The sequence below is a fragment of the Primulina tabacum genome, chromosome 16 (assembly GCF_025594145.1).
Source record: "Primulina tabacum isolate GXHZ01 chromosome 16, ASM2559414v2, whole genome shotgun sequence".
Taxonomy (NCBI): Eukaryota; Viridiplantae; Streptophyta; class Magnoliopsida; order Lamiales; family Gesneriaceae; genus Primulina; species Primulina tabacum.
Window position 1 is genome coordinate 29,923,577 of NC_134565.1, and position 13,778 is coordinate 29,937,354.

At 34.3% G+C, this 13,778-nt stretch overlaps 2 protein-coding genes across 3 annotated transcripts; both read right to left on the reverse strand.

Moving 5' to 3' along the window:
* Positions 1-328: 328 nt before the first annotated feature.
* Positions 329-2,125, reverse strand: LOC142529584 (transcription factor MYBC1-like). 2 transcript variants are annotated; one of them, XM_075635152.1, is made up of 2 exons: positions 1,918-2,125; positions 329-1,589 (listed from the first exon to the last, which is right to left on the reverse strand). In XM_075635152.1, exon 2 carries the CDS (start codon positions 1,541-1,543, stop codon positions 656-658), a length of 888 nt encoding a protein of 295 aa, XP_075491267.1. In that variant the 5' UTR covers positions 1,544-1,589; positions 1,918-2,125; the 3' UTR covers positions 329-655. The 2 variants fall into 2 exon arrangements, with proteins under 2 accessions (XP_075491267.1, XP_075491268.1); XM_075635153.1 differs by having other exon boundaries at positions 329-1,594; positions 1,918-2,085.
* A 7,222-nt stretch (positions 2,126-9,347) lies between these two features.
* LOC142529678 (putative mediator of RNA polymerase II transcription subunit 26b) lies at positions 9,348-13,101 on the reverse strand. Its single transcript, XM_075635287.1, has 9 exons — positions 12,308-13,101; positions 11,978-12,046; positions 11,814-11,896; positions 11,264-11,319; positions 11,066-11,190; positions 10,925-10,952; positions 10,396-10,808; positions 10,222-10,312; positions 9,348-9,910 (listed from the first exon to the last, which is right to left on the reverse strand). Exons 1-9 carry the CDS (start codon positions 12,779-12,781, stop codon positions 9,783-9,785), a joined length of 1,467 nt encoding a protein of 488 aa, XP_075491402.1. The 5' UTR covers positions 12,782-13,101; the 3' UTR covers positions 9,348-9,782.
* Positions 13,102-13,778: the final 677 nt, after the last annotated feature.

Genomic DNA, 13,778 nt, shown 5'->3' on the forward strand with positions numbered 1-13,778 from the left:
GAAGTGAAAATAACCAAAAGGATCCGAAGGAATTGTTCGCCAAAGTGTGGTATGCTTGCTTCTTTTGAAACAATAAAACAAAATCAAAATGCGAGAACCGAACCAATGATCGAAATAGCCTAAATAGTTTTGGTAAACTGTATTTTACAATACTCAAAAGAATGTCTGTAAATTATTGCTGTTGTGGGGGAAATTGTGGGCATATCTGTTTTCTTTTTAAGCTGATCCGACAATAGTGCTTTACCAAATAAAAAACCTTGTGATTCTAACTCATGATCAGAATAAAAAATCCAAGTGACTCGAACACAGGACCAGTCTCTTGAATCCCTTGTAAGAACAACTCGAACAGAATGATATACATGGATTAGAAACTCGGGGTTGGGGGAGGGGGAGCAACAGAATTTACACTATGCACGCACTGGTTCTCATGGAGAGACTGCTGTCCACATGAAAATCAGAAAGATTGACGGAAATAGTAAATCATTTTAACAAACATTAAATGCCAATAAACTCGAATCTACACCATCAGAACACCTAAAAAGACAAAGAAACACTAAATAGTCTCCCAAAAGACTGGATTTTTCACAATGTCAAGAACCTTGAATCACTTATGAACTGCATAATCCCCCTCGGAAAAGTCATCAACTACTGAAACTCAATCATACCCCGTTGGAAACAACGTGAGAACTTTCCTCCCGTTCGTGGTGCCAGCCGGTTCCAAATCTTCCACATACGTGAGAGGCACCACAGAACCACCCATTCTCTGACCCTGCTGCTGTGATTGCCTAAAAAATGAACGATCAAATTGCCCATTTGGCGGTGAGTGACCAAATGGCCTGAACTGTTGTTGATGCCCTGGACCTGCCGCCGCCACCGCCATCGGGTGGTGGTGCTGCATTGGCGCCGCAACCGGTACAAATGGCAAGAAATGCTCTGGATTCCCCCTGCCGGGGTTCAAAAACTGAGCTGGCACGGGGGAGCTCGCGAATAAGTGGTCCATGGCCGGATCCATGCCAGAACCAGACAATCCCGCCGGACTATTATTCCCGATGGCGCTGCCATTTCCACCATTGGAAATACCTTGCATTCGCTTCAGATATAGTCTATACTTCTGCAAATGGCTCGCTACATTCTCTCTAGTTAAACCATCAACACTCATGAGCTGCATTATAGTCTTTGGAACAGCGTTCTTGATCCCTAAATGTGCAACCGCATCAACAAATCTCTTGTGCAGTTGTGGAGTCCAAACGAGGCGCGGCCGCTTGAGGGTTCTCGCGGGTTCGTCAGACCCGGCAGCCCCACCTGATCCGCCTGCGGCGCCACTCAACTCCGGCGAGTCAAATTCAGCTGAGGAATGGGCAGTTGACTGCGGCGGAGGAGGAACCGGTGTGTGGTGGTTGTTGAGGTTTTGATGTGGGCTCGAAATGTTGAAAGCTAGCGCTAGATCAGGAGTAATAAGGGATTGGTTCAAGGGCATCAATTCCTCGGGCGAGGGCAATTCATCTTCCCATTTCGAAAACCAATTGGATTCTTCTTCCCTCATTCCTCTCCTCTTGTGCCTCAGTTCTTGGATTCACTTCCACACAAATCTTTTCTTGAAAAGGAAAAAAAACTTCAGTACAAAAATTCACATCATGAAAAAACAAAAACAAAAACAAAACCCCTTGTTCTTCAGAAATTCAAGATCAAGAACCCTTAAAACCAAGAAAACGATAACCAAAAATCACAAGGAAAATAACAAAAAAAAAAAGTTAACTTCCTTTATAAGAGAGTGCTTGACAAAGATACAGATAAAAAAGAAGAGTCGGTTTCAACTTTTAAGGGTGGTGAAATCTCGAGCATAGATCAAATTATTACGATAGCAATATAATATAACAAAAAAAAAGGTAGAAAAAATGGGGGGGCTTCATTTTTCACCTTTGAATTCTGCAGATATTCATTTGTGAAAGAAGAGTAGAGGGGGAGGGGTGATCGAGGTGGATCTGGTCTTCTTGTTTCGACCTTTTGTTAATGTTACTGTTGCAGATGCTTTTCTTCTGATTTTTTATGTGTGGGGAAAGGGTACTCTGGTTTTCGTTTTCCACACAATTTTGTATATCTATATATACATTATATTTTCCGGGATTCTTGTATATCTATATTATATGTAATCTAAAGAGATGCTTCATGTGTTTATTCAAGGGTAGATTTTTATCACGGAAAAATGTTTATCGTTAAATATATCATTAAATTGTACTTCCAACGATGTATTTGAAATCAATAAATTTCGATTGTAATTTTATTGTTTATAATAAAATAATATATCAATTATTACATCTTCATATTATTTATTTATGCATTAATAATACAAAGTAAAATAATTTTAAATAATATAATTATTGGGTGAACTTGAAATTAATCTTATTTAACATGAAATATTATATTAATATGATTAAATAATAAAAATATATTTAAAATTCATGAATTTGAAAATTATCGATTTAAACAAAATAATAGGGTATTGTCTTACGGAGAAACTCGGGGGACTAGTTTGTTTTCTCATAGGTTTGTGCAAACGGATGAACATTAATGAGTTGGTCTCTTATGAGACAGTCTCACGAATCTTTATCTGTAAGACATATCAACCTTACCGATATTCACAATAAAAAGTAATATTCTTAACATAAAAAATAATATTTTTTCATGGATGACCAAAATAAGAGATCTGTTTCACAAAACACGACCTGTGAGACCGTCTCACGCAAGTTTTTGTCAACATTAATTTAGAGAATCAATGAAAATAAACATGAAAGATACGTGAAAATAAAATTGGGACCCAAAATGTAATGATATTTTTGTAGAAATTAAGGATGTCAATTATTGCTTCGAGTGATGAGAATTTTGAATTCTACTACTAAACAGAGTCTGAATTTAGGAAATATATGTTGAAAGAAATAAATTCAATTCAACTATAGGAATATTATAATTTGTTTTTTTTAATAAAAAAAAAATGGCAAATCAAAGAGGTTGGTCTTAGAAATTGGAGCAATGATATGGCGATTGTAATGCACGCTCCTATGTGCTGTCTTTGAGCTAGAGTTGTGCATTTATGGCACTTATTATTTGTATATAAGATTATATTTGTACTTTGTTTGTCGGTTTGGACTTTGAAAATTCCCGAGTGGGAAAAGTTTGAAGAAAATGCTTAGTAAAGTTCCTTTTATAATATATAAACATATAAAATAGCTTTTAAAAATTAAATATTTGATTCCCACAATAATATATAGGAATTTAATGTTGTAGTATTCCTTCATTTTTTTAACCTAAGATTCTCATTTTATTAAATACATAAATAGTATTTTAAATAATGATAACATAGGATTTTTGTGTATGTGAATGGTTTTTCCAATAATATTCTTAATTTATACGAACTAAATAAAATAAATAAAAAGTAATGATTCTGACGTAAAACGTAATAATTTTTCATGTGTAATGTAATAGAATATTTGTATCACAAATTGACTCGTGAGACCATCTCACATTAGTTTTGGTGTAAAAATAATATATCTCAGCTACATACATACGTACAAGTTAAAAAAGACTGTCAAGAATATTCATAATTTTTCTAAATTAAAATCAAATTTCTCGTACCTTCAAATTTTTATTAAAATTTTCACTATCAAAATCGATGCCCTTTTGAAACAAAAATTCGTTATTTATTATCTCAGAATTGATGGGTTTAATTTAGTTAAAAATTAAAGATTTAATGGATGTATTTCAAATTACATCAATGATTTGAAATTCACCCTAACTAATATTAAAATTGAATAACATCATTTAAATTTCTATGGCAAAACCTTGTGTGAGACGGTCTTACGGGTCGTATTTTGTGAGATGATCTCTTATTTGAGTCATCCATAAAAAAATATTACTTTTTATGCTAAGACTATTAATTTTTATTGTGAATATTGGTAGGGTTGACCCGTCTTACATATAAAGATTCGTGACACCGTCTCACAAGAGACCTACTCAATTTCTATTTTGTCCGTACAAATAAGAGTATGAATTTGAAATTCATACTCTTGAATCAACGAATCCAAGCATAATCTTAGAGATTAAAACTACTAATTTAAGAATATGAAAATTTAGCCCACTGATATTCTGCTTAGCACAAAATACAGTCCTGGTTCCATACTGAATAACCCAAGCAATGTATCTACTCAAATGCTATATATAAAAATTCGACCCAAAGAATATTTCATTTCTTATATTATCTTAGTTGACAAACGTCCAAGAATGACATGAAAATAGGTATACGTAGGAAGTGAACATATAGGTCTACAAGATCCAAGGCAATGACATGAACCAGACTGGCCAAAGAAAATGGTTCTTTGTCGGATTTAGTAGTACCCAGAAATATAATGGTCGTAATATTATGTTCTTTTCTGTATAATTTACAGGAGAAATATCACAACCAGCATCGAAGAAGATAATGCTACATGTACTGGCCGTAGGAAACATCTTTGCGATTGAAGAAGCAATCGGAGCCGATTAAAGAAAAGCACTCACAGACACACAAGAAATCATATATTCATCAACATGGTAAATAAGACCGAGTTTCGAAAAGGAGCCATTCACTTTTACTTCATCACAGAATTCCTTTTCCATGGGACTAGAGATGCTTTTCCCGTTTTTAAAGTCCCAATTGAAAGAGACTAAAAGATTCTGAAGGAAAAGATAACAGTAGCAATAAGTCAAAAGACTCGAGGTGAAAGGAAGAAAGAACCTTTGTGAAACCTCAATGGCAATTTTGCATATAATATCTGCACATCAGATGGCTGCACTTGGTTAATTCCAGCTTTTAAGTGCTCCATCGTGATTTCTGATGCTGATACGGTTCTCAATTATTAAAGACTATTGAATAAGAAAAAAGTAATATGTTGAGCGGTCTAAACTAAAAGCCATGTACGTACTGCCTACTTCAATAGCAGTCATTGCTGCTTCACGGCAGATAACTGAGATAGAAGAGAGAGCTCACTGATGCAAACATCATAACTACATGGCATTCGGCGCAAATGGGCGTGGAATATATCTTCACAATAGTCGTCGATCGAACCGTCCTAACGAGTTTCATAGATATCCACTCCACAGCTTCCATTGATTGCATCTTAACCTCCATCTGGCCACCGACATCTTCCCAGGAAACCTTGGGAACTTCAAAAACTACCTGTTAATAATAGCGTAAAGGAAGCAATATTGATTTTGAAACTTGTCTGTAATGAACTACTGTATTTTCTTCTGGAAATTTATATATCCAACAAGCTGACATTCCACATGCTCAGAGAAGTCCATGACTTGAATGAAGAAGCAGCAATCACATAATCTTTGATAAAACGAAAAGAAAACGTTGACTATGGTGCCCTCAACAACGTACAAATTTAGGCTACGTGGGTTGAACACGGGGAGACCCAAAATTGGGCTAAATTTTACATCAAAAAAGAAAATTATTAATAAAAAAAATCGACATGCCAAGATACATGTTAATGTTTTATTTTCTTAATTTACATATATTTTGATTTATCTGCCTTTTTTTTTTGAATACCAACGTTGGAAACAACGATACGATTTTTAATATATTATATCCCAAATTTGATAATATAAATAGCTTGGTTTTAACTAAATCTGAAGATGGAAATAAAACCAACATAAGTTCACCGTGATAAAATTTATTACCTTTCTCTCAAAAATACAGATTTTTTTTCCTTTTTCGGTTGTCCAGTTATATAGTCAAATTTCTATATTTACTGGTATTTCTTCTTCTTTTTTTATTATTAATATATCCTTATTAACTAAGTATTAGAAAGATGTGCAATCATTTATTGAATTAAGGGTGTAAAAATCAAATCCGACCCACCAACCCGACTTGGTTCAACCTGAAAAAAATCATATTTGGGTTTGAGGTTTTCGGGTTCGGGTTAGACCCGATAGCTGCCCGGGAACAAATGATCTGGTTGGGTCGTGTTCGGGTTTTTTTTTAAAAATTTTTTTAATAAATATTACCTACTTTTTTATATATTGTATGTCTGAAAAATATTTATTGTATGTTTATATAATATATTTTTATAATTTAATATTTATTTTGTACATTTTTTATTTTTAAACAATTGTTTATTTAATTTAGTAAATATACTTTATTTTTCTACAATTAGACTTTTAAATTTAAATCATATATATAAGAGAGATTTTGTTATTATGTGTTTAAATTAAAATGTTATTATTTTTTAGCACAATAATTCACTTGGCACCGGCATCCTCGGATTGGAAATTTTTGTCAAGAGATTCTCATAACTCTTTAGTCATTTTCTTTTTGCAAAACACATTGTAGAGCAAATCGGCTCATCCATTCAGTACATAATTTCAGCATAGGGAATCAGAATGATTCCACGCATCCAGATTGATTCAACATTCCCTCTCTCACCCTCTTTGAGTTTAGGAGCATCCTCATATATGAATCTGGCTAGGTTCAGCGTCGTCAAGTAAATAGCATTTTTTTCCGCCACCTCTTGAAGTCTACACCAGTGAATTTCTCTGGTTTTTCTCCGTGACCGGCTGACACAACAATTACAGCAGCATGTGGGGAAACAAGAGAAACGACTTGAGGTATAACAAGAACAGTGACATGAGAGACAACAGGACCAGTTTCCCTTTGTACGTTCGTTTCAGAAGCCACATTTGAAAGAAAGCATGTAATTAGTATATCATATACGTTTTAATGTTGGTATTCAATATCGTATATCTTGAAAGAGAAATAAAATATTGTAAACTTTTAAAATACTCAAAGCCGAACAGAAACCAAAGAACGATGTCGTGAGAAAATACATTATGTACAACTGAAACAGTAAAGGAAGTCGATGTCTGTACGGATTATATTATCATTAAAACAGATTTGTCACATCTGGTATGTGCTTCGATGATCAAGATGGATGAATGTTTCCCCCGATACAACAGGACAATAAACAATAACCTAGCATGAAGGTGCAACATTGACGAACTGAAGAAGTATCTAAACTTTATCACGAGAAGGAACAAAGTTGCCAGGCAGCAAGAGGCCTGGAAAAGAATAGAGTCGAAATAATATGTGAGTGTGAGATGTGCTTGAAGAACTCAAGGCAGCTTCTATACATATAGACACTTAGGTTCCATATAGACAGTCACAGACTAGCCATTCGAAAGGCCAAAGGTTGCTCAGCTGGAGCACCAAAAGTCAGGTAGGTAGAGGTCACAATCCAGAAAGATTTGTAGTGAATTTTCAAAAATAAAAATTCAGGAAAATAACAAAAGTCTTGATCAGTCCGACCGACGCACTCAGGTCGCACTCGTACACTTGCACACAAATCAAGACTTTTCTAGTACAAATCAGGTCCTTAATTTTCACCCCATGCGCTTGCGCGTGCAAGAGAGAGTATCTTGACCAATCATTCTTATACATTCACAAAGTGTAACTCAATATAACTTCACTCATGCTAAGATTATTTTCATACGTGAGACATTTTTCGTTCCACATTTATCATCCACTTAAAAAGTCATAAAGTATCCCATTTCCATTCAAATTTTTTTTTAAGAAAAAAAAAACCCAATAGACCCAAATGTACATAGTCCAATATGAACTTCTATCTGGAGAACTTGTATATCCATAGCTGAACTTCCCATCATGACTGAGACCTCCAGAGCATGCGGGAGGTCCGACACATGTCATTATAACTCCGAAATTTGATCTTCCTTCCTTCAAACCATTTCTCCATCTCGGGTAGCCATCCTCATCTTTCCAATTCCTTGTGCATCATAAATCCCGATGATCTTGATATCATCGCATGTCAAAGCTTCCGGAATTTGATCCTCAACATTTCTTCTTGATTCAAACTTATCATTAGTAAGGAAAAATGAAAAAAAAAAGTGCAAGTTATAAAACTAAAAATACACATTCATGTTTAAATACCAAAATTGGAAACAATACAAATTATAGGGAAAAAAATATAAGTTTTCTGTAGAATGACACATAAAGTCATCGCGTTTTATTATTTTTGCAGTATTGTTCGGTGTGCAAAAAATTAGGTTGGAAGTGGGAATTTTTCTATTTTTTTGTATTTTATTCCATTAGTTTTATTTTTTTGAGATTAAAAAGTTGATCAGGTTGTTTTGTTCAGAAATAAGTTTGATTAGTTGACAAACAACAGCTAGTTTATATTATATTTAAGTGAGAAAACTGAATTTTAGTCGCAGTAAGTTGATTTGTTTTATATTTTAGTAATGTAAAATTTTGGTTTTTGTTCAGTAATTTGGATTGTTTTTTGGGTTATTTTTTTCGTCGGAAGCCACTAAACTAATCAAATATTTCTCATATGACATTGTCATACATTCTCATATAATGCAAATAATATTCATGTTACACATATTAAAATCTATCTAAAAAAGCGTCACCCAATATTTCAAAATAAAAATAAAAAAATCTTGTCGTTTTCTTTTATTTTTGTTTAGGTAAATTTTAAATGTGTAATACATGTTTTATTATCGTCACATGAGTCACGTGCTAGAGTTTTGGTGACAAGTAAACGATAATCGTTCGATTTAGTGATTTCTGGCCAAAAAAATGTTTAAAAAAAATTCCCAAGTAAGAGATAAAATTAGACCAAACTTAGACAAATTACAAGAATAAAATCTAAAACATATCAACTTAAAATCTAAAATCACAATTTTCTCGGGTAAGTTCTTTGACTTTTGTTACCAATAGTTCTCCGATATAAACTAATACCTGTAGACAGCAGCCAAATATTGCTCCATACCTAAATTACAACGTGACAAAAATCAACATAATTTACCAACTATTAAATCAAAATTTTATGCTTCAAATTAATAGCATTTAATAAAAATAATACAATGTGTGGGATCGAGCAGCCATCACGAAAAATACAAGTTATAACTTTTTATTGTATTACAAAAAAAAAAAAGCACAAGCATCTTTTACAGTGCACAACATCATCGTTGGATCAAATAGAACTCTTCAAATAACTACACTCGATTTATGAAAATTAGATGTATGATCTTTGAATATGATATCAATCGTAAAATCGAGCATGTTAAATTTTTTTAATTAAATTATATGAAGGTGGAATCAAATTATTGCACCAGTACCATATCGCACAAGCCATAATCAATCCAAAGATAAAGGGCGCAATTATACATTCTCACAGAAAAATACATGATTTCTACAGTAAAAAAAAAATACCTAAAAAGATTGCTTGAGCTTTGCTCAAGTGAAGTTAGTAGCTAGGTTTGTATTATAAGGCCAAAAATTTTTATAAACTTCTTTTCATAATTTTTTAGGCAGAAGAAAAATACCATTGAAGTTCAAAGGCTTCAATATGATGAGCAATATCAGAGACATAAAACAAGACAAGACACGCCTTGTGTTCCTCCACAATCTAGAGTAAGTTACAGAAAAATGGACATTAAAGGAATAATTCATGGCTTGGATGACACGATCCAGGATCCTTTTTTCTAAAAAGAGAGTTCAGCCGAATTGAAGGGTATGTTCTCTTGTCCTAAATGCTCGACTAATAGGTCCACGCTACATCCGATAATGTAAGATATCATGGATAAAAAGCCAACTCTCCAGCTGTCAACCGACTTGTGTAAAATATGCCGCGGAGTTAGTGAATGGCAAGACCGTTCTACTTGATATAATGGTGATTTTCCTAGATTCTGGAAGATTAGTGAAATCAAATTTGATATTCACAGAACGGTAGCTAGCGGCGTAATTTTGGCCAATTCTTGTTGGATAAGCCGGTCTTCCTGTGCTGATTATTCCTCTGCGCAAAACTCCTTTTGGGAAGATCATGAAGCTCCACCACTTGTATTGTTCTTTTCTTCTTGGCTGTTGAGATATGTGATGATTAATGTTAGATGATAGATCATATGATTTACAAGTTTCACACTAGATATATAGAAACTTATATTGATTTGTACAATAAGTTTTGCAGCGTGATGTAACCTAAGTAATAGACTTATATTGCAAGTCGGGTCAATCATTTCGCCAGATAACAAAAAACGCAATACATTTGCTATCAGGATTCACTTCATAGAGTCTTGTTTACGACCTTGTTCCTGTATGATCTATGCTCTGAGGTGTGACACAATGTAATGTATAACACAAGTGCTAAACAATTGAAAAGTAGGCAAACTAACCGTTTTCAGCTGCTTGATAACACTCTTGTAGCTTTCTTTTTGCAACCTCTAATTTCATCTGAAGCGAAGCCTCATTGTTAAAATCCAACTTCTGATACAAGAAAACTTGAGACATAAGATAGTAATTGAGCCAACAGGTTCACATTGATACCTTCCTGTACTTGCACCACTCACCTGTTTGGGAGGCATTGGTTTCTTCTGAATTGTGCCTGTGTCTGCTTTCTGCTGAATCTTAACATTACTCTTAACCCTCGGCTGCATGGCTGGTTTTGGTCTCATGGGACTAGATTGATTGTTCGGAGGGTTTTGTCTAGCTAGCCGATTTTCAATATAGTGTGGTTTTGGTTTTGCTAGTCGAGATTCAATATAGTGTGGTTTTGGTTTGGCTAGTTGAGATTCACCATTTTGAAGCCTATTTGGTTCAAGGATTTGCTTCTTCAATGTAACTTCCTGATTTTTTTCCTTTTCAACCTTCCTGCAATTCGGAGGAATGCTTGAATTACCGGGATTCTTGAGCTTCGACTTTGGAAAGTTCAGCTTTCTGCTATTTTCTTGGTTCTTGTTAAAGGTCGCAATGTTTCCCAGGTCTGAAACCGTAACCAAAAGCATGAGTCTTTATTCTTTTTAAGAGGCCAATTCTTATTAAAGAGCCGAATAGCTAAATTGTAATATAACATAAGAAGCGTTAAAGGGAGAAACTCACTTCCATCATCATCCATGCCATCAAAGAACTTAAGGAATCATGAAAGAGAAAAAATCAAGATAAGTTGACCATGTCATAAAATCAGAAAGAAAATAATCACGATTTGCAGAACTTTAACATCAAAATGAGGAGATACGACACCTTTGACAGCTCCATTGAAGCCGTAGTAGTAAAGAAAGCTCCTTCATCTAGCGGGGGAGACGGAAGCCCTCCCTCTTCTTCTTCAGCTGTACTCATTTTCACTGATTCTGTTTCAGCTTCTCCACCTAAGAAAATAATTCATTATCCTCGGTTAAGAAACACAACGATTAGATCATGAGAAAATCTTCCGTGACTAACTCCCTGTAATGGCTGCTGTAGCTTTCACCCATGCATCAATCATAATTCTCCAATCCCTGAATTTTCAAACAGACAAGAAACAAACGTTCATTAACAGATTTAAAAGCGCCATAAAAACTTTCTAGATTGTTAGTTCACTAACACAACAATAGCCACTATTCGAAATATAAGTAATAACTATCGACTCAACCAGCTGATTGATTAGATTTTGTGGTATGGCATCAAAAGAACAAACAAAAGTGGGGGAGCCAAATGGAGTTGAGTCGGCAGAGGACGGCTCCTCTTGCAGAATTTTAAAATTTTATACATTCTATATACAATGAAATATAGTTTCACTTTCTCAAAATATTTCAACTTCTAGTTTCACTCCTCTCCACTACTCTGTCTTTAAGCTCTGCCACCATCTAACATACCAGATAAGAGAGATATGTAACGATGTATTGACACTTTCAGTGGAATTGGGTTCTTTCTTTTTAGGCCAACACAAACTATACTCCAAGGAGAAACAAAACCACGAGTATCATAACAAGGCGATAGATGCAGTCCATACTCCATTAATGCTGTAACAAGATTCTGAATGTCCTTTGATGCGTGCTTTTGCAAAACCTTAACGGACTTTCCAATATCTGTAACCTGAGATAAGATCATTTGAAACAAGATTAAAAACAAAATGTCCCAGAAAAAAAAAATCCTAAACAAGGATTCGAGCCGAACCTTCAGTGTCTCTAAAGAGACATGCATCAGCTGAAGCCGCCTCAATGAATCAAACAATACCTCAACTGACTGCTCAAGAAAAACAAGGCAACAATCAAAACCATAACTAAAACAAACAGCCGTCAGCTAAACTAAGAACCAACAATTATACAAAGAACAGCTACATAAACCAAATGAAAAACAAGTAAAAGAATCCCATTCATCAGTTCAACAGATAAAACAACAACAAAAATAGAACTCTATCTGCTAGATAAAAATGCAAAAATTGTAGCAAAATTTAATACATGGATTGAACCAGAATGAACCGTAAGGAAACAGAAACAAACCAACCTCTTCATCCTTGTTATCCAAAATTTCTTTGATCCTCAAAACCTCCTCAAAAACCTTAAATTCTTCATCAATTTCATCAGTCAATGCTTCAGCATCTCCAAAACTGCAATTGCTAACATGATTCCAATTCGCCTTAATCGCCCTTCTATTTTCATAATCACCACCACCTCTGTTATTGTTCACCTTGCTTTCTTCTGTATCTTTGCTCTCTCCAGTCCTACTTTTAGCGTTATTACCATTGTTCTCCACACCATCACAATTTGTGACGAAAAGTTCAGTCCTGTCGCAGCCAAAACACTTGGTCATTTTACTCACGAATAACATCTCAGCAATGCGATCCCTCTTCAATTTGAAGTCGTAAGGGTAATCACAGGCGGCAACCATTATTGCATGCTCGATCACATTAAAGATATCTGAATTTGAACTTCTGAAATAATCCCTCCAATTATCAAGACTCACTGATGCATCACCCATGGTGAAATTTTGAAGACTAAATTCAGTTCGAAACTAATTTTTTTCAACTACCCAGATAAAGAAAATCGATTCTTCATCACAGATAAGGTATCCAACACAAATTCTTCCATTCAAGAATAAAGAACTCCCACAAATCCCAATAAAAAAGAACAACTCAACATAAAGTCATTTGCCCGATGGAGAGAATTCCGTTATCCATCTATCATATATCACTCTCTTGAACTCGAACACCGTATATACAGAAGGTATTACTTGGATAAAAGAAGGAATATTTTCTGTGGGCTTAAAGATCGAAAAAAATGAAGAAATGGGCAGGTGATGTGCACAAAGATAACTCTTTGTATCCCTCTTTTAAGACAAATATTTGTGATAAATTCACCCACAGACAGACTTGATTTGGTGTAATTAATATGGTTCTTGGATTACACAAATCTCTTCTTAAATTCTCAACAATGTCAAACTGAAAAGTAGGAAATTTGATTTTTTATTCTTGGTTTAACTTTTAGTTTTATTTTATGAGATCGATTGAAGATTAGATCTGTCACGAGATGATCTCGCATATATATTCATATTTAAAATTAATAATTTTAGAATAAAAAATATTATCTGTTTTTATTAATTGAGTCGAATTGAAAGTTTATTTCATAAAATTAACCGAGGAAAAAAAATTTATGTCGACTGAATATAAAATCAATTTATTTTTTTATTTTTTTCTTTTGGGTTGTTTTTTTGTTTTAAATCTTGATTCTATCAACAATTAGGCATGCAACGAGACCGTCCCATTCGGATAGATACTCGGCGACTCGATTTTATTTGGACAACACTAAATTAACGCACCTGTGACATCTGGAGCAAATGGTGTCCACTCATAATCAATCGGGACCCACTTGTTTCGACAAATTTTTGAATATAACAGTTCTTTTGTGATACAGTCTCATGAATTTTTATCTGTGAGATGAGTCAATCTTATCGATACCCAAATAAGATATTTGTCTCA

Coding starts and splice junctions, on each gene's coding strand:
- LOC142529678 (XM_075635287.1), bottom strand. CDS start 12,781: ATGGGTGATGCATCAGTGAGTCTTGATAATTGGAGGGATTATTTCAGA. Junction 11,191..11,263: donor TACAGCAGCCATTACAGGGA/GTTAGTCACGGA, acceptor TTATTTTCTTAG/GTGGAGAAGCTGAAACAGAA. Junction 9,911..10,221: donor TTATCAAGCAGCTGAAAACG/GTTAGTTTGCCT, acceptor ATATCTCAACAG/CCAAGAAGAAAAGAACAATA.
- LOC142529584 (XM_075635152.1), bottom strand. CDS start 1,543: ATGAGGGAAGAAGAATCCAATTGGTTTTCGAAATGGGAAGATGAATTG.